Source organism: Erpetoichthys calabaricus, chromosome 10 (assembly GCF_900747795.2).
Source record: "Erpetoichthys calabaricus chromosome 10, fErpCal1.3, whole genome shotgun sequence".
NCBI classification, from domain to species: Eukaryota; Metazoa; Chordata; class Cladistia; order Polypteriformes; family Polypteridae; genus Erpetoichthys; species Erpetoichthys calabaricus.
In genome coordinates, this window is record NC_041403.2 from 121,037,569 (window position 1) to 121,058,241 (window position 20,673).

A 20,673-nucleotide genomic window follows, 5' to 3' on the forward strand; every position below is an offset into this window, starting at 1 on the left:
CAGCCGCCTGCCACAAACCTCAAAGCGGAAGGACCACTCACCTTGAGGCAGCTGCTTATACCAGGGTAAAAGACTCTCTTTCTTGTGACAGCACAATAACCTCGAATAATTTCTCACAACTGCATCGTACTCAACAGAAAACTGTTCCAGTGTGCACCTGAGATTATGGTGTAATGAGGCCATGGTGAAATTATTATCTGGAAACAGCAGGGAGGCAGCCCTGAAGTTCCCAAACTGGATACCCTTCAAACCTCAGATGAAGCTTTGTGTCTAATCCATGAAAATCATGAACAGAAGAAAAGACAAGATGAACTCTTTCAGGAGTCCAATAAACTTGACTCCGACTATTTAAATGTAGCTCTCACTAAGTAAATTCAGACAACAGATGCCATGCAGTGGCAGCTCCAGGATACTTTTGCAGCACTTTCTACAAGAGACTACAGTGTACTGGGTCAAAAGCTTTTTCCCCACAATGAATGTGTAGACTAGATTCGCAAACTTCTATATACCTGCACAAAGACAAAGCATTGGTCCAGTGATTAATGGCCAGCAAGGAATCTGTATTTCTCCTGGATTTCAGGTTCCAATCCTAGACAAATTCTCTGTTCCAGAGCTTCTGCATAGACTTTTACATGTGGTTGAGGAGTGTGATCCCATAGAAATTAGAACATACACTCTTGTTCTCCTTTTTTAAAAATTGTTAGAACCACCCTAGTCTACCAGCCCCTAGACACTTTTTCCTCCCTCCATGTAACATTCAAGAGTCATGTTAGCTGAAACACCCCTGCAATATCCAGTGCTTTCTCAGCTGATTCTCATGAATCACTGTGGCCTTGTGTTTAGAGAATGTTTTAATCACTGCAGCAACCTAGGCCACAGATCCTCAGTTGCTGAGAACACTCGGTGATATGTTGTGTGTCCTTTGTAAGTCATCAAGTGGTTTACCAAGACTTTTTTGAGGCCATCCAAATGTGTTTCTCCATGGCCTACCCAAACTTCACTCACATGGGTCTTCACCTTGGAAACTGTAGTACCTGCCACCTTTTTGACCCAGGTGTTTCCAGTCCTTTATGGGATGAGCACAGGCCTCCTGTGACTTTAAAACTGAATTATTTGAGTTCAGTAAATAGAACAATACTATCTGGAAAGTAGGACAAGTGGTTAGTGCTGTTGAACCATAGCTTCGTAGACCTGGCCTAACAACTATCTGTGTGAAGTTTTTATATTTTACTGAGTTCAAGTAAATGTTCTCAAGGCACTCCAGTTTTCCTCAAGCATCGCTTCATCAACCGTGTTAGGCTAAATTCCCCAAGTAGGTGTAAGGGTGTAAAGTAGTGTGTCCTTTGGTAGACCACTCCTGTTATCAGGGTGACCCTGTAATAGAATAAATCATCCATCCATCCATCCATTATCCAACCCGCTGAATCCGAACACAGGGTCACGGGGGTCTGCTGGAGCCAATCCCAGCCAACACAGGGCACAAGGCAGGGAACCAATCCTGGGCAGGGCGCCAACCCACCGCAGAGAATAAATCAGTATTAAGTAAAATTATTTAAAGTATTAAGCAAAATGAAAGACGCAAAATTTATATACGCAGAAAATGAAGTACTAAGATATTCATAAAAAATGTAGTTTTCTATTTATTTGTTTACTAATTATTATATTTATCCCAGTGTGCATACACAGCTCATGTTGAGCAATTTAGTGGGATGACACGGCCTGACAGAGTGTCTTTACATTGTGTAAAAGAGAGAGAGAGACGAAGTGCCCAGACTTGCTTAAGCATGTGGAGAACTTGCAGACTCCATATAAAAGACACTATAGCTGAAAATTAGGCTCAGGCCTGATAATGTGTCCATCCACTGTGCCATTACAGTAGTATTTGAAGCTTTGGTCACTATCAATATTTAAAATGTTTGTGTATTTCAGTTTTCTTTCTTCCTGGGACTTTGCCAAATGTCAGCACATGTTTCTCATGCTTTGTGTTTGAGGTGTCTGGGGTCTACGTTGGATTAGAAAATTTGTAGATAGTTATCCACATGTTTGTCAATGTTTTGTCCTTGCAATTTGTTTTTATTTTTTTTGCCACCTGTCTAATTGAAGACAAAATTAACGACTATATGTAGACATATTTGCAGCAGGCCATTCTTTTTGAATTAGTGATATAAAATAATGAATGAACACTCTTTTACACAAGGGACATTAACTAACAGATGATGTGCCAGATCAAGGACTAGGCTGCATGTACAACTTAACCAGCCTCCATTATACCCAAGGCACTGCTGAACAAGAACACAATTAGCTTTTATTATTCTGCTTGAAGATGCCAGATTCCCCTCCCTCTCTGTAGAACAGCCATATGCAATAACTCCGCGGTTGATGTGTGTCCAAAATAACTTACTAGCATCTTCAAGGTTTTGCTTTAAATGTCATTGAGGCAGAGAGGCCTGTCCTTCATCTAAATAAGGGGAAATGGCCGGTGCTGTCAATCAAAGTACCCACATAGCTAGAAAAATTTGAGCTTCTGATTGGATGCCTCAGACATGGCTTGGACGTCTTACCCAATCCTGAATATTTTGGAAGAATCTTAGCATATGTGTCAAGGTACAAAACCTAGGAGCTGACTAAGGCAATCAGGCTTTCTGGGTTGTGTTGTGGAGGACGTCTGGGTGCCCTCTCTTGGCTTTCTTCATTCTTGTGTCACTAAGTAAACTCGTTCAAAATGGTAAGAGGACTTTTTCTTTAATATCTTTAATTGTGACATGGTTTTTATAAGGGCTGAGGAATCAAGAAAGAGAACCAGTATTTGGATTACAGGCTCAGATGGGACCAGCAGAGAAGGACAACTTTTGGACTGTTGGCATAACAACTGAGGAACAAAAGAAAAAATAAGGAATGGATAGATGAATTTAGCAACAATTGTTGTCTCTGGAGACTTCCATTACTTCAGACCTTTATTTTATGAACAGTGTTGCTATTTATGGAATCAAATTTGCCTGATTTTATAAACACTAACATCAGTTACTGAAGTTTTTGATTTGATTATGTTTTCCATGGTTTTCTTTAGTCATTTAACTTTTAAATTTATAGTAAAAATATTTTTATTTTGTTTTTAATATTTTCTGGTTGAACTGTGAGGGCTTAAATGGATGAATTATCAAAGAATTGTGAAAGGTCAGTGGAATAACCAATGACCTGATTATAGGCAGAAAATCCACTGGTTATAGTGTGACTATAAAAGGTCTTGGTATTTTTTTCTTCTTTTCATTAGTTTGAATTAATTTAGAGAGAGGGAGAGATTGATTGGGGGTATGGGGTGTGGGGGGAGAGGGGACTAAGGTGGCCAGGGAGTCAACCAGTTTAATGAGTGAGAGCAAAGCCCATTGTGATTGGACATTGTCTCCCCATTCTGGACTGGCTTTGACTAAAGGATGTCATGTTTTCAGAGGTCAGAATCCACTTTGAATTATAGTGAGAGCTGAGATGCAGCACAAAGTGAAGCACACTTAGGGGCACTCATGACAAGTGTTAAGTTTCATTAATGGAAGAATAGACTGTCTTTGTAAGAACAGACTGAAACACCCAGCAACCACTGTTTGCTGAACAACTGCAGAAGGCTTGAGCTCTCATGTCATCTCCCTATTTGGTCTAATAGAGGTTTCCAATTTTGTTTCTGATTTTAGAGTTGAATGTTCTGTCAGGTTTAAACAGTGTAATAGCCAGGAGCTGATATTGATAGAGAAGTTATATACATTTAAAAGTATTAAAGCATCCTGCAATCTTAATAAGACTCTTTAGAGGTGTGTCAAATAACTCATAGAGTCTCTTTTCTGACATATGTTAGTGGAAATCTACTGCAAGATTTGCTGCAACTGTTAAATGGGCATTTAGCACTTCTTTCTAATCAGAGTATATGTGTTTGAAAAATAAATGTAGCATCTTGATTTTTTGTTAACATTTTATACTTAAACAGTTTTCAAACGATTCAAAATAACTTGCCGGCTTAATTAAATTACTAACAGGAGCCTTATAAATGGTACATGCTAGAGTTTTGTCTGAGAAGTTTCTTAAGGATTGTGCTTCAGTATCAAAGAACATGTGCCCAGCTTGTCGTGACACTGTATAGCAGCTGCAGTAAAAGTTTCAACCAGCAGAGGACGGTGGCCTGTTTACTACCATGTAACCCAACACCTCTATCACAAGCTGTCTGAAGATGGCTTTTGGGCCCTTCTGTAAAATGAGCTGGGAAAATGACTGATCTCGGGCCTTTTGCTGCTCCGTATTAGGAATTAGGAAGCGCCTGCCGCTGGTTTATTAATATCCTGGAATCTAATAGGTGAATGTTTTAAAAAGCGTGAGAAGTTTTACATACTCATCGCATGAAGTGTTTGTTTTTATGAAAACTCACTGTTATATCAATGTAAAACATCAACATAGGTTGGGAATTTAATCAAGTACAAACTGCATTAACTAAAGTGGCATCAAACAAAAGCAAACTAAGGCCACTCTGCTTTGTATCACTAGCTATTATAATGCACGGGCCTTTTCACTCTGTCAGTGTTTTGAATAAGGCAAGTTATCAGAAAAAATAAGTAAACACAATGATTGTACGACATACATATTGTTTTCAGACTCTGACTTATTGTATCCATTAGAATGAAAATTATTTTTTTATGTAAATCAATTTCTATAAATTATTAAAAAATATAATGCAGTCATATAATATACCAGTCTTTCAGTAGAATACATTTAAATGCAAAAGCAGAGTCAAAAATGATCTATCCCTTATTTATTAGCAGTCCTACTGTATCAGAATGCCAAACTTGTTTACTCCTATAACAGATTTTTCTTTTATTAAATCCTTATGAAAAAAGTAAGAATTTTGAGAAAAACATTTGACATCATCTTGAGTACACTTCTTTTGTGAGTTCTGAGTGTATTGTGTATATATATATATATATAATATATATATATATAATATACAGTATGTATAAATAAATATATATAAAAAAATTTTTTGTCACACAATTTTGGTATAGTTTTTAGTCTTAGTATCCATGCATTGACAGTCGGTGCTTATTATGGTAGCACCAGATGCAGGTCTGAAATGAAAGGATGCTGGTCCATGAAAGAATAGTCAAGTAGATTATTTTTTTCAACGTGTTGTACTCTGAAAAGGTCAGATAAATCCGATTGTGCCTTGCAAACCATCTATCCATCTTTTAATTTTCTAAACACCCACTTATCTGCAGCAGGTTTGTGAAGAAGCCAAGGCCTATCCCAGCAAGCAACAGGTGCAAGACAGGAACAGTCTCTGGGCAGGATGTCAGCCCATCACAGTGGATTACAAATCCTTCCTAAAGCATTGAGACTTATAATTTTATATAAAATAGTTCTAAGTTAATAGTACACTACTGCAGCAATTCATATGGATACCATCTGGGCACAGATGACACTGCTTTTCAAACTTTGTTAATTTTAATAATGGTGTGTTTAGCATGTACTAAATTTGAAACATTTGCTTGCTCTCTTCCAGTTATATTTGCCCATTGTTGTCCATGTCTGTACAGTATGTTAGCAATTTAATTAGAATAACTTTAATGGTGGCAGGACTGCACCCTTTCTTACTCTTCTCCTGGGTCAATGTGCACTAACATTTGACTTCCTATTTTGCAGACCGACGCGCAGTCAGAAGCGCGGTCCTATCTCAGTGAAGAGATGATTGCTGGTAAGAGAGTGTGTCTTTTTCCCCTACTTACTCACTTGGCATGATGATTAATTTGCACTTCGGCGCATAAATGCATTTGAATAATTCACAAATTTAGATAAGAGCATTATGTATATTTATGTGTATTTCCATATAACCCATGTAATTACAACTGCTTAACTTGATACTTGGTTGCAATTAAAGAGCCATATTTTTTCCCAGTGCTTAGAGAAATGTCATCAGCTGAGCAGGCAATATTAACATTGCCACAATACGTAAAGTACCACCCACATTAAAGACATGTCCCAGCTGGAGCCATGTCCAAAAGGCAGAAATAGATACAACTTAGGCAGATTTTCAGTACCTATTGGTCATTTTCACCAACACTAAGAATTTGCAGAGTCACATTTGGCATAATGTCAACCCATTATCTAAAACTGTCTTTGCCTGAAGAGGACTATTATGAGCCAAAATCAGTTCCAACCAGTAGGTGTGTACCATTGTCAAGACACCAATCCATCATCCTATAAATTCAAAAATAATGATCTTTTTAATAAAGGTTGGAAACCCTGAGAACTGAGGTGGTGATGGGCGTGAATATATCATTAAGAGAAAATAACAGTGTGTATCCTAATAATGATGTAATGTGATGCCTGATTTCCACAAAAGCCTTATTAAAGGATTTATAACACAAAGAAAGATTATTCATTTAGAGGAAAAACATAACAATTGAAACCAAATTTAAACAATTTCTTTATCAAGTAACACAGTAAATGGAAAATTTCATACATCTCTAGTGTATTAATGTCCGCCTTTTTGTTCACTATGATTCACTATCTGTGTTTTACATTTGGGTGACTGCTTTTAGAGTTCAAGGCCGCCTTTGACATGTTTGACTCTGATGGTGGTGGAGATATCAGCACCAAAGAGTTGGGTACTGTCATGAAGATTCTGGGCCAGAACCCATCCAGAGAAGAGCTGGATGCCATCATCGAGGAGGTAGATGAGGATGGTAAGACGTTGTCTCCATTTTAAATTAACTCTGAAATTTGGACTTTTCTCTGTTGCACACCTACAGCATGTGGGTGACCTCAGCTAAATTTTGTCCTTCTAGGCAGCGGCACCATTGACTTTGAAGAGTTCTTGGTTATGATGGTGCGCCAGATGAAAGAGGATCAGGCTGGAAAGAGCGAGGAAGAGTTGGCAGAGTTCTTTAGGGTTTTTGACAAGTATGTATCAATGCCCAAACAGCTCTAGCTGGGTAGTACCTGCAGTAAGCTGGCCAAATGGAAGTCAATATAGTAATGAAAGCTAATCAAATATACTTATGGGTTAAACGGAAATAATGTAATAAATTCAGTGTGCTGAGACAGGGCTCTAAGCATTGTGGGGAACTCACATTCTGATAAAATTGTTGAAGTACTGCACCTTTAAATTCAATGAAATCCTCTTAAAGCAATGTGCAGACTTTAAACAAAAATACTCCATGGTTTGTTCTTTCTCTTTATGGTTTCAATTTATTTTATAGTGCAGTTAGGTGGCATGGTGGTGACTGCTGCTGCCTCACGGATTCAGCATTCTGGGTTCATTTCCTGTCTGCTGTCTGTGTGGAGACTGCACATTCTCACCATGTCTGCATGTTAGGGTAATTGGCAATGCCAAATTGACCCGGTGCTACAAGGGTGGGTCATGAGATAAGCGGGCTCCTTATTCTAGTTTGGTCGCTGCCTTGCACATAACTGCCTATGACTCTACATTGAATCAAGTAGTTTTAAGAGTGTTATGTTATTTATAGCTCACTCTCCATCTTTGTATAGGGACCTTATGGAGTTCTGTTATGGATACTCCATAATAGGTTGAGAACTTCACCTTCTCTGGCTTCTAGCAGGACTGCTTAGAGCCTCACGCACACTCTTTGGCTTCTCTCCCAAATGTAATCCCTGAGCACACTGCTGCTTACTGATCCAGGGTCATTTTGCACTACATGCCTGACTCTTCAGTAAGACCCCACCTATACTGTATAACTGAAGCAGTGGTTTGTTTAATTAAACTTTTTGTACTTCCAGTTGGTAATCTTAGTAAGGAGCCTAATGCTGCCAACACAGGCCCATTCCAAACTGGATTTAATGATGATTGGGAGGACAGATTGCAGATTGTTTCAGTATACAATGAGTTTAGCTGCTTCTTCCACATTCTTCCATGTTGGTCTTATGATACTGTAAGTAGCTCCTCATTTTGACACTTGTAATATTACACCTTACCAGGAATGGAGATGGCTACATTGACCGCGAAGAGCTTGGTGAAATCATCCGTTCTTCTGGTGAGAATGTGACAGATGAGGAACTGGATGATTTGATGGCCGACGGAGACAAAAACAATGACGGCAAGATCGATTTTGATGGTGAGTCTGGGAGGGGAGCCCCATCCTTAAATGAATAAAACCGAGACACAGCCTTTGTCAATCTGATAATTAAATAAATTAACAGATCAGCCATCCTTTGAGATCTCAGAACCACATAGTCAGTTCACGATGTTGAGAATAATGAATCACATCAGCACAAAATGATTGCTAATTGTAACAAGGATTGGGATGGACTGGTGCCCTCTATAGGACTATTTCCTACCTTGTGTCTGATGCTTCCAGGATAGGCTGTGTCTACCCATGTCCATGAATTAGAGTAAGCAGGTTTGAGAATACTCTGTTATGTTTTGACAATGAAAACAAAGATGTTTTAATTTGTTCACATTTCAATGAATGTAATACACATTTCTTTACCAAATTTTGCGGTCCTGCCCTACTTAGGGTGTCATCTTTTTTAAGCACTTAATACATCAGCTGTTCAATGTGCAGATGCTTCACTGGCCATGTGTACCAACGAACTTAGCTTGTCTCAGATGTAGCAAATGTGTATGTTTGGTCACCTGTCCCTGAATGGTTAGTCTGTCAGTTGTTCATCTCCATCATTTTATTCAGTTGTGCATGATCCATAAAGGTTGAAAGTGTCAGCAACCTTCTCACTTTAACATTTAGGCAGCCTGCGATTATGCAAAGGATCAACCATCTATAAATGTGCAGTCAACCAAGAGTCCATTAGTGTGAAGAGTATCAGTTCTTCAATACTTTTTCTTGTTATAGAAATGTTAAATGTTCAGTTGCTCCACTGTTTAATATTGGTCCCTTTATATGCCACTAATACATCACTTCATAACACTGACCAGGGCAAAAGTCAGCACCCACAATGCTGTAATTACAGTGAGCCACATGCCAATACAAATGCCATGTATGATCTTAACTGTTTTATGCACCAACAGTTTATCTGTGCCCACCAGCTCAGTTACTGGCTCCCATTTCACAGATTTGTTCATGTGTTGTTGACTTTGTCTTTTTCAGAGTGGTTGAAGATGATGGAAAACATACAGTAATTTGCCAACATTCCTCTACAACACATCAGCATAACCTTTTTTGTAACAATTTGTGGTACAACACAACTGAATCTTCACCCTTCAGCAGAGAAGCAATGCCAGCCAAGCCTCAATGGAGTCATGAAAGCCGTAAAAGAACAGCAAGATGAGATCTGCATTACTCATCACTGGAAGCCCTCTGCATGTTTCCAGTTTCACCAGAGGAGCTGAACTGTGCGAACCAAAGGACAGAAATGGTGTAACATCTCAAGCACAGCACTGTAAAGCACACAACTTGTGTTAAATAAAGTTTTTTTCAAATTTTGTCTCAGGCATTTGTACTCACTGTTATATCTGTTGTGCTACTCACCACTGGGAGTTTCAGTGGCTTATATTTGTCACTCACATTAGGCCTTTGATAACCAGGCCAGTACATCCTGAATAGCACGAGCATCGAAAATGAACCGTACCTGTTCTGATTACGGTGCATCAGGTTTCTTTTCCATGGCAGAGCACTCACCTCAAAATAAAGGATCCAGTTATTTAAATCCTGGCTGTGTAGAGTTAGTATGTTCTCTCTGTGATGGTTTGGGATTTCTCCCAGTACTTTAGTTTCCACTCACATCCCTAAAATATACCTGATAAAGAGTTAGCTCTTAATTTTCCCTGTATGTGCTTTAGATTTTACATGATTTTTTAAAATATAGAAAAACAGTGAAGATATAATGTCTGCAAGTGTAGTGATCTAGGTTGCTACATTCTCAAAGGGAAAGAGATATTATATTAATAGTATTATGAATTGAGTTTACATTAAAATGATTTTCATAGTTTTGTGTTATTTCTTTATAAATACACCCATTTGAAATCAACCAGTTTTGAAATGTTATTTTTAGAAGCAATGGTAGAGACGGATTGAGTTATAGGTGATATGCTTTCTAATATATCTTTACAAACTGCTGCCAGCCAGAGCAGCTCCTTCAAGTCCTTGGACAGCTTCATCTTCTTGTCACTTTCTTTCAAGTGGCTCATCAGGGACGAGGCCCCCAGCTTTGGAAGACCACAGACAGGCATACTCTCTTCAGAACTTGTAAAAGCGGAGTTTCTCTTTCTTCAATTGATCTCACCCAGGAGGAGCTCTGCAGGGAGGAATCTGTAACTGAGACATCAGGGTGTGATTGGTGGCTGTCCAGACCTCTGCCCTAAAATGTCTAAGATGCTATACTGGGAGAGGGGGTGGGAAGGGGGAGGAGGGGGGCTGCTTTAAAGAGTCGGATCAATCCCAGTGGGCGCCTAGTCTTTCTGTGCAGGACATCAGTAGCAGTTCATTCTTCAGAGGACTCAAGTGGGGAGGAAGTGTTCCTCCATAACCTGCAAACATGGTAAGGATGTCCCTGAATTTGTCTGCTTTATTTATTGAGTGAGGAGGGGGGAGCAAGCCGAGTTGTCAGCTAAGTCAGATATAGTGGGATCATCAGCAGAGGACGGAAGGAAGTCTGCCTTTGGTCTCTTAGTTAGGTATGATCAGTGTAGTAAGCAGTTGATTGAAAAACATTTAAACATTTATTTTTTTATCTGTTATCTCGCCATAGCAAATATGCAACCACATAATACAAAGCACACATCCAGAAGGGAAACACTCTGCTTGGAAGTGTGTCCTTTTTGGCAGTAGGGAGCTTAATGGAAGACTCACTTGAAATACTAGCCTTACTGGGTGCAAATGAATATTATTTGGAAAAATCAACATCTTGCATTTTTTTAACAATTTCATTTCTGATTCTTTTAAAAATTCTACATTGTTTTCAAAAACAAATTTTATTATTATTTTGGATTTTTTAACATCTGGACATGGGTAGAACAAATGTAGCCTCTTGGGAAATCAATTGGAATTTTCCAAGTTAATTGTAATCTCAAGCTTTCACTGGAGAATAATAAATAATTAAAGTTTTTACTCACATTCTGAATCAAATCAGTCCAATATTGGATTTCAGGACATAGAATGACAACATTAGGTGTAAGGCAGGAGGGGATGGCAGTCCATTGCAGGGCACCTAGAAACACATTACATGTCTAGAATTTGTATTCCCCTGCTATTTTATTACGTGACTGGCTCATTTACATCCCAGATGTAGCTCCATATCGCTTGCACTTGGAGATCTGCTTAGTCACAATTTTATGGCTGTTTTTGGCCCAGCTTGTTCTTGGCTTGCTTTTTTCTTTTTGTAAATCTAGTGAGGGAAAGGTGAGTACACTGTCAGATGAAAAATGATCTTAATTCCAATGAGGTAACCCAATCCTAGGTTGGCCTTATGGTTCAGATGCCACCAAGAGGGACTTTTCGTTGAAACAGCACATTCCATCCAAACACTAAGTGACACCTTGTTGCTCTTAGGCTGCGATGCTAAATTTAATTGGGGTTACATGACACGACAGTCCGGGTCAGACGTGCAGCAGTTACGCTGCACTTAATGATTTGTATAACTTGAGATTTTAAAAAGTTTGTTCCAGCCAGTCCTTCGACGTCTAATTACTTTTACGTTTCATTTGTGCAGGATCACAGCAGTGCAATGCAGCAGAGTGCCTTGAAAAATACTTTTGTAAAAGCAGCTCAACAGTATTGTAAATGAATTAAAAATTACTTCTGATTTATAATGTAAAGATAACACAAGATAATTAAATTACTGTCAGGTCTGAATTTAGTAATGTCCTCAGAATTTAAAAATCCTCCGTGCTTTACGTATAATCTTCATAATCTGTCAAGACATTTAAAGTAATATTCTTAACTACTCAATCCAATTTAGGGCTCCCTGAGGGTGAAGTCTATCCTAACAGGCTTGGGAGGAGCTCACTGACAGCTCAAATTCTCAGCCCCCTCATCTTCTTGGCTTCCTGCTGTCCTTCAGACTTGTCTCACCGCACCAGCTGTCTTTCTAGCAGGGACAGAGTCCATAAACGATAACATAACACCCTCAAACCTGCTCACTCTCAGAGATCCCAGCAGTTTGGAGCACAAGACAGCTGCAGACATGGCGTCAGTCATACACACAGGTTCAATTTGGAATTCGCAGTTGATCTCAATTGCAGGTCTTTGAACCCACAAGGACACAGAAGAAAGAGCAAAATTCACACCACAGGTTGGCACCGTCTTTTTTCCTTCTTGATAACAACCCCTTGTGTGCCCTCAGCTTTGATTTTCAGCTTGTGTTTTCATCTCTCGGGCCCTTTCTGCTCGCAAAAACCTCAAGATGCTCATGACAAGTCATGGTTAAATATTTAATTAACAGGAACCAACACACGGCCATGAGGAGAACGTGTACTCTCGTTACGGATAGTGATGGCCAATGCAGCAAACCTATGCACATTAGCACTTCTCGAACTAATATCAAAAAATATGTGACCCTTTGCAAAATATAGATGAATGCTTATACAGATTTATTATACTTGCAGTTCAACCAAGAGAATGGATTTGTTCAGGATCACACTGTGAGTCAGAGGTGGGGAGAGAACCTGCAGCTTTTTGATATAAAACACACTGCCTTCCTTTGACTTAGTTAAAAGTGGTGACTTTCAAGACCCCCACTGCCCAGCTCGGAACCCACTAGGCAATAACCAAGAAATGCAAATAAGGCAATACAGATACATAATAATGGACAGTTTCTTCATATCCACTATGACACACCATGTCAAGACAAGACAGCTGGTCTTCGGCGCTGTCTGCCATTTTACAGACATCAACAGAAATACTCTTGATGCAAAAATATATATGTCCATGTTCTGAGAATAAGGGCACAAGGCACAAGCCAAACGGGGCCACACACACATATTTATTCAAGGTGGTCAGTTTAATGTTATGTATTACCCTGTCAGATAGATGTGAAAGGCACTATATGATAGATCTATATGATCTATCTATCTATTATATAGTGCATATCTATCTATCTATCTAATACTCTACTGCCCTCTACTGAACACAGCAGGAACACCACACAAGGCAGTGAATTCGCGGACAAACAAAGATCAAGATCCAAATGAAGATTATATATAAAGATAGATAGATAGATAGATAGATAGATAGATAGATAGATAGATAGATAGATAGATAGATAGATAGATAGATAACAAACACATGCATGCTGTCCATTCTGTGAAAACACAGGGAGAACTTTGGGGTTCCCCTCCATTCTGCTTTATAATGTTCAGGAAGGTCTGACAAGTGTGGAGCTCCTGCTCACTTACAGTACACCCAGGTAAAGAGCTCAGTCTGTATGCAGTCAGGCATCTTTTACGGTTTTCGTGGGAGTCGTTGTAATGGTTGATCAGTAACAGGCAGCACTTTAAGACTAAGGAATCACATCTTGCGAAGTCTAAATCACTCCTCATTGACTGTCCTCCCTCTTCAGGATGGTCCACCCACAGGCATGCATGTAAGTGTGAGATTCATGGATACTCATTTAAGCGAGGTTTCATACACAAGAAGCGTCCAGTTCTCAGCCTTTGTCAGTTTCACCTCACGGTACACCTCTGTGAGGAGTGTACTCAATTGCCACTGTTGGCTGTGGACGAGGTCATATCTGAGACAGGTCAAATGAGTAGGAAATTTCAAAAGTGGGAAGTAGTAACTGGGTACCAGGAAGCATCCTATGGAGCCTGGAGGTATGAAAAATACTTCCCTGGGGAGAGGTTGAGAGCACCAGGAGGGGGGACACAGAACACAGAAACTTAGGCTAACATATCAGGCTGAATGGTCCCAGTGGCCTGCTAGTGGGTCTACTTAGTGGCACGTATGTCAGATAGTTCAGGTTTTTTCTTGAAATGTAGCGATAAGGAGACTCATGAAATAAATCATGGAGAAGACCCCTAAAACAAACAAATTTAAGAGCTGTTGTTAAGCATAAAGATTAATAGTAAAATGCACTCAAGATAGCAAAGCCAACTAAAGGCAATACAAAACACAAAGCATTGTAAAACCTCTGTGCACACTTGGAGTCAAATCAAAACAAGATATACAGTATGTTCACTAGTGACAGCAGAGAAAGAGAATTAGTCGAGATTCCCAATCCTGACATGCCCTCTGACGCTTCTCTTTTGCAGACTGACGCGCAGTCAGAAGCGCGGTCCTACCTCAGCGAGGAGATGATTGCTGGTAAGTGTGCTGGACTTCCAGTTGCAGACAGGTACTGGGCCAAAACACAGACCCAGGCTTCAGCTGGGATGTTTCAGCTTTCCATGTTTGATGAGCAATTCCACTAGGAATTAATTTAGTTTAATTATTGTTAGGTATTTGATTTAATAATTTAATATAACTGTAGTTTATGATAAGAGGGTGCTGCTATGCTTGTGTGTCTATGATTAGTAATCACGTATTCTGACACTCAGAGTGTCATCTTGATATGGGCTGAGCCTATGCTTTCCACTCCTCTGGGGCTTGCTGCATTTTTTTAATATGTAAAGGCCTAAAAACATTAAAAACAAACAGCAAATGTTTTCTGTTATGTATGAGGTGCAGAGCCTGAAAACGGCCTGCTTTGAGATTGGACTTCTCTCTTCCTTGGCTGGACATTGTGTCACTTGCCTCTGATTGTCTGTGTCCCTGCACTTTTCTTTGACTGTCTGCAGAGTTCAAGGCCGCCTTCGACATGTTTGACTCTGATGGTGGTGGTGACATCAGCACCAAGGAGTTGGGCACTGTCATGAAGATGCTGGGCCAGACCCCGTCCAGAGAAGAGCTGGATGCCATCATTGAGGAGGTAGATGAGGATGGTAAGACCTCTTCCCTGTGTCCAATTCAATTGTGTTTTCTTCACACTGTTGCGAAACTGTGAGTGACATCTTCTAAATGTTATCCTGCCAGGCAGCGGCACCATCGACTTTGAAGAGTTCTTGGTTATGATGGTGCGCCAGATGAAAGAGGATCAGGCCGGAAAGAGTGAGGAAGAGTTGGCTGAATTCTTCAGAATCTTAGATAGGTATGTTCTGCTGTAGGTCTAAATGCAGACACATGTCCACAGTGAGCTGGAGATTGACACTGAGCCATTGAGTGGACCCCGCGCATGGCATGCTTCTTTACAGACAGTGATGCATAGTGCAGAGCACTGCGTCCGAAAGGAATGATGACAAAAAACAAAGGGCAGGGGTGGAATGGGCCCAGCTTGCAACAGGACCACAATCATCCACCTTTTTCACGTCGAAATGTGAAATTATTTAATTATCTATTTTTTTTTAATTTACATATTTATAGCAACACTAAAATGAGTGCAGGGATATCATACGTGTTCCCTAATATAGGCTGGCATTCTGTCCAGGGTTCGTTCTTATCTTGACCTCAGTGCTGAAGGGAGACTCTGGAAGCCTATAGCCAGAACTGGAATGAACTGACAGCTTAAGAAAATTGATTAAAATTATATGATTATTAATTTAATATAATAATAGCAATTAATATTAATATAATAACAGCAACAGTGTGACGCAGTGGTAGCCCTGCAGCCTTGATGTAAGGAGACCAGGGTTCACATTCCGGGTCCTCCCTGCATGGAGTTTGCATGTTCTCTTCATGTCTGTGTGGGTTTCCACCAATAGTCTGAAGACATGCAAGTGAAATGAATTGGCGTTGCCAAATTGGCCGTAGTGCACATTGGATATGCATGCGTGTTCATACACTACACCAAAGCCTACAGACATTACGTATAAACTAAAACACTTAAACTAGACTACAGAAAGGAACCATTTTAAATTTGTGTCAATCCCTTAACATATATACACATACACACACCACATAAAACTGCACTGTGTCTTGGCATATGCAGTAGCAAAGGGACTATTCCTTAAAATACTTTGAATAATAATAATAATAATAATAATATTCCTGCGATGGACAGGCACCCTATCCTGCCTTGCATCCTGTGCTGACTGGATTAGGCACCAGCACCTCCTGCAATTATAGTCTTTATGAAGTAGGTTAGAAGATGATACGACAATCAGAGCCATCTTAACATATGGGTACAACAGGTGCTGGCTGAGGGCCCCAGGACATTGGGGCCCACAATGTTTCTGATGCCTACGTATGTTTCTCTTTTGCTATCAAAACAGAGACCCCAGCGCAATACTTTGCCTGGGGGCCTATGATGCTGTTAAGGTGAGCCTGATTTGACAATATAATAATAACTCAATTAATAATAATAATTGTTATAGTAATAGCAGCTGTAAGCAGTAGCACTCACAGCCGGTTTCTGCCTTACCCACAGTATGGCTGAGAGGCCTTTAGCATTCCATGACAATGCTGAAATCAGTGGGTTTGGAAAACAAGTTTCTAACCGGTGGTACCATTTTGTCCCAGGTGTTTTCTTTTTGACATCTACATCCATCCATCCATTTTCCAACCTGCTGAATCCAAACACAGGGTCACAGAGGTCTGCTGGAGCCAATCCCTGCCAACACAGGGCACAAGGCAGGAACCAATCCCGGGCAGGGTGCCAACCCACCGCAGGACACACACAAACACACCCACACACCAAGCACACACTAGGGCCAATTTAGAATCGCCAATCCACCTAACCTGTATGTCTTTAGACTGTGGGAGGAAACCGGAGCGCCTGGAGAAAACCCATGCAGACACGGGGAGAACATGCAAACTCCATGCAGGGAGGACCCGGGAAGCGAACCCAGGTCCCCAGGTCTCCCAACTGCGAGGCAAAGCGCTACCCACTGTGCCACCGTACCACCTGACATCTACATTTCCCCTCCATTTGCACATAAATTTTCGTTCACGGTCCTGCCACATGCAGATGGAACACCTCTATGGGTTCGGGCGTGTGCCACCATGCAGCTGTTCAGCTCTTTGTCTCATTATGCTGTGGCACCTTCTGGGCACTGCTTGCAAGCTCTCCTAGTGAGCCTGTAGGTTTTCTCCCAACCTGATTACTAGACTGCTTGGTAGCTCTAGATGGGTGTGGAGTAGGTCTGTGTGCCAAAGAACACCCTGGGATAGACTGACATCCTCTGGTGTTCAGCTTCAGCTTCTAAAGGTACTAACATGAACAGAGACTGAATGGATGAAGCCATTATTATTCTTCTATAATTTATTTCTAAGCATGCTTAATAGTGCTGCTGCCTCACACTGTCGCTGGGTTCAAATCGTGCGTCTGGTTGTTGCTAGTTGGACTTTGTATGTTCAACCTCATGTCTTTGGGGGTTCTCCTTCCATTTCTCCAAAGACATGCAGATTAAGCCAATTTGCAATTCTAAATCAATCCCATTTGGCATGTGGGCTCGGGTGCGACTTGAGTGGACTCTGCTAACCTGACCTGAGCTGTTAGCTGACCATGAATTGCAATTAGGTGGGTTAGAGATCCTGTTATCCTGAGCACTCTGGGATATTAGCAAATCTTTCACTTTCATCATTCTTTTGACTTCTCTTATCATGAGGCTATGGCCTTACTTTGACACAAGCGGAAAATTACAGTATACAGTATTAGTAATATTACTGATGAGCCTTTACTGCCCCTGGTATTTATAGCAGTAGCTGCTGTCTACTGTGGTGTAGTGGTTTAAGCTTTGGGTGTTAATCCCTGAGATTGTGGGTTCAAATCAAGCTATTGACACTGTCAAGTCACTTCACCTGCCTGTGCCCCAACTGGACAAACAAAACTAATGTAACTAAACATATCTTTGATAAAAGCATCAGCTAAATAATAATCATTAATAATGCAATCTGCTGCCATGGCACTGGGAAGCATACACAGGTGTAGTCCTTCGATTCACTAAACTTGACTTCTAAGTTTGCACCTCACTTCCTAATGTAAGTAATGAGGTCTCTGCCCACTTTACATCACACCCACTTCTGACAGGCACAGTGAAGAGATGCCCCCCAAGAGCTGCTTAGATTGGCATTCACTAACTTCTGGTTCCAACATGTTGTGTTTCCTAAAGAAAAGTTTGAAGTGAGGAGACTGAAGGCAAATGAACAAGTTCTGGGGTCATCCACACTTCTAGAGCAGTGCTTCTCAAGTTCAGTTCTGAGCCCCCCCTAATGGCTACAGGTTTTTGTCTCAGCCAGTGTCTTCTTTTTTGGATTCCTATTGTTCTTTAATTAAGCCAGTATATGTTATGTTTTGCATTGATCCTGAAAATACAGACTGGTTATGCTACCTTTTACTGAATATAGAAAAGAATTGAGTTATATTAGATGGTTAAGAATTTTCTTCTATAACTTAAAAAAAAAAATCTGCTTATTTAAACCATTATTTTCTAATACATACAAGTGTATAACATTGAAACAGATGACCCCTGGCATTCAGTATTGTTTGCAGGCTTGTCTGCTCCTTTGGTTTTTAATTCTAAGCCTGTAGTTAGGATATAGCGGGTTGGATAATGGATGGATGGATGTTTGGATACAATTAAGAAAGCAAACTTCACAAAATGATGAAACAGAGTTAAAGTATTTCAAGATATGACAGAAACATAACTATAAATGTCACATTTTCTGAATGTAAATTAAGGAAAAATAAATGTTATCTTATTAAATAATTAGATAATTTAAAGGCAGTGATGACTCATTGATTGTGCAACTGGTAGCAACACAACTTGGGCGCCCTCATGACCACTAAGATCTTAAACAGTTGAATGGTTTTCTATTGGGCGCTCCGGCACCGCGCCATCTAGTGGTTTTGGTGGAGAGGAAACCCCAAGTCGGGCGACTGACGTGATTCTCTGTTCTTCTGCTCGAGTACGAATCAATACCTTACTTAAGCAGTGTCCTTAACGGTACCCACCGTCATTAAACCAATCACATGGCGACGTACTGAATGCCATTTGCGGCGTGTCTTTCTGCGTTGTAGTTGCCTCCTCTAAATCTGATTTCTTCTTAATTTCTGCAGACTGACTTCATCACATAAGATCAGAAATTACTTTGCCACAGACAAATGACATTTGCATTTCCCGACCGATCTTCTATGCATTTTCTTTCAGAAACGCGGACGGCTACATCGACCGCGATGAATTTGCCGCCCTCATCCGCAGCGGCGGCGAGGCGGTGACGGACGCCGAGATTGACGAGCTGATTACTGATGGTGACAAAAACCAGGATGGCAAATTGGACTTTGACGGTGAGTGTCGTCTTCAATGATGATGTCATAGAATCGTGAATGAAATCCAAAAATTGAAGATTAAAAAATCCCGACGCTCCTGTGCTTTTACCAAAGGAGAGCGATTAGTGTGCTGCATTACATAAACTAATGTTCAGTTTATACTTACAGGCGCTGCATGGCTAGCAAGGCGGTTACTTTTTTACGGGATTTTCAGAACCAGACTTATTATTTTAAGAAGTAGTGGCACCTTGGGATTAAAGGTGGCGCGTCGTTCTGGCTGGAGTACCCCGTGAACTTCCGTCAAACTTTATATGGCGCCTTTCACATAGCTCATTATGTTAAATCTTTTTGATATTTTTTTCTTTTTATTAACAGCCTCTCTTTGGCGAAGGACACGAATGATCCGCTGTTCAATTTTTTATTTTTGCAGAGTTCCTCAAGATGATGGAAGGTGTGCAGTAAATATCTGACCGACATTCCTCTTTGCATTTTCACCGTCACCCGCAACCCGTTCCGCATCTATCATTTCTCTCTATCACTACCGCAACTGTCTGTAATCTTCAACGAGCCCTCAGTCGACCCTGCAAAGTAATCCTCTGCAAAGCAAGCCTTTTGGATAATCAAGATACAGTAGAACTGCTTATAAATTCGAACAAGGACCGCCTTGTAAACCAGCATAGCAAGAGCTTATGACCAGCCTGCAGGAAAGCCATGCACGTAAATGGAAACTTGCCAGTAGTTGACACCAACAGCTATCGAAATTCGGTCTGTATATACATTTGTGAATATGAAGGGTTGAATAAAATATCTGTGGACTTTCCTTAAGTGTCTTTCTAGGTTGTTGCTTACGAGATGAGTCATTTCATACTAAAGCATTGCAGCACGTGCTCAATATACAGACGGACTTTTAAACAGGTAACATGGTGTCTGTAGTGGTGGGCTGGCGCCCTGCCCGGGGTTTATTCCTGCCTTGCGCCCTGTGTTGGCTGGGATTGGCTCCAAGCAGACCCCCGTGACCCTATAGTTAGGATATAACGGGTTGGACAATGACTGGCTGACTGACTGACATGGTGTCTATGAACTGAACAGCACCTACGGGTCTGCGCTTCAGAACTGAAGTTCAATTAGCTCAATTATGGTGGAGTCACACCCCTTTTAGTCCTGACACATTGAAGTAACCCCCCTGATTACAGCCATGGGCGCAAATAGGCCACACCCTATTTGGGTTCAGAGAGGGGGACCTCAAACACCAAACCCCAAAGTGTGACTTAGAATTATAGGGCTCTGAAACTACAGCTATGAGAAGAACCTTTAGATAGACGGTCAGTTCTAATCTGGTAATTCACAAGGAAAGTTTCGTGACAAAAAAGCTCATCTCATATTCAAAATAATATACAAATACACATTTGAAGGAAGAGCCATGTAGAATTTACAGATTAATACTAGTATATCACAGATGTACATTTTAATTGCACTGGGCAGTGG

At 40.5% G+C, this 20,673-nt stretch overlaps 2 protein-coding genes across 2 annotated transcripts; both read left to right on the plus strand.

Moving 5' to 3' along the window:
* Nucleotides 1-2,565: 2,565 nt before the first annotated feature.
* LOC114659385 (troponin C, skeletal muscle) lies at nucleotides 2,566-9,442 on the plus strand. The gene is made up of 6 exons (XM_028811843.2): nucleotides 2,566-2,725; nucleotides 5,677-5,728; nucleotides 6,576-6,719; nucleotides 6,822-6,936; nucleotides 7,972-8,108; nucleotides 9,099-9,442. Exons 1-6 carry the CDS (start codon nucleotides 2,723-2,725, stop codon nucleotides 9,128-9,130), a joined length of 483 nt encoding a protein of 160 aa, XP_028667676.1. The 5' UTR covers nucleotides 2,566-2,722; the 3' UTR covers nucleotides 9,131-9,442.
* Nucleotides 9,443-10,366: 924 nt separating this feature from the next.
* Nucleotides 10,367-20,008, plus strand: LOC114659386 (troponin C, skeletal muscle-like). The gene is made up of 6 exons (XM_028811844.2): nucleotides 10,367-10,488; nucleotides 14,198-14,249; nucleotides 14,723-14,866; nucleotides 14,958-15,072; nucleotides 19,070-19,206; nucleotides 19,619-20,008. The coding sequence occupies exons 1-6, from the start codon at nucleotides 10,486-10,488 to the stop codon at nucleotides 19,648-19,650; spliced, it is 483 nt and encodes a 160-aa protein (XP_028667677.1). The 5' UTR covers nucleotides 10,367-10,485; the 3' UTR covers nucleotides 19,651-20,008.
* The last annotated feature ends 665 nt before the right edge of the window (nucleotides 20,009-20,673 follow it).

What these genes read in the sequence shown, in the direction of transcription:
- LOC114659385 (XM_028811843.2), top strand. An exon ending in CGAGGAGGTAGATGAGGATG is followed by an intron (nt 6,720 to 6,821) that starts GTAAGACGTTGT and finishes TTGTCCTTCTAG; the next exon opens with GCAGCGGCACCATTGACTTT. An exon ending in CGGCAAGATCGATTTTGATG is followed by an intron (nt 8,109 to 9,098) that starts GTGAGTCTGGGA and finishes TGTCTTTTTCAG; the next exon opens with AGTGGTTGAAGATGATGGAA.
- LOC114659386 (XM_028811844.2), top strand. An exon ending in TGAGGAGGTAGATGAGGATG is followed by an intron (nt 14,867 to 14,957) that starts GTAAGACCTCTT and finishes TTATCCTGCCAG; the next exon opens with GCAGCGGCACCATCGACTTT. An exon ending in TTCTTCAGAATCTTAGATAG is followed by an intron (nt 15,073 to 19,069) that starts GTATGTTCTGCT and finishes ATTTTCTTTCAG; the next exon opens with AAACGCGGACGGCTACATCG.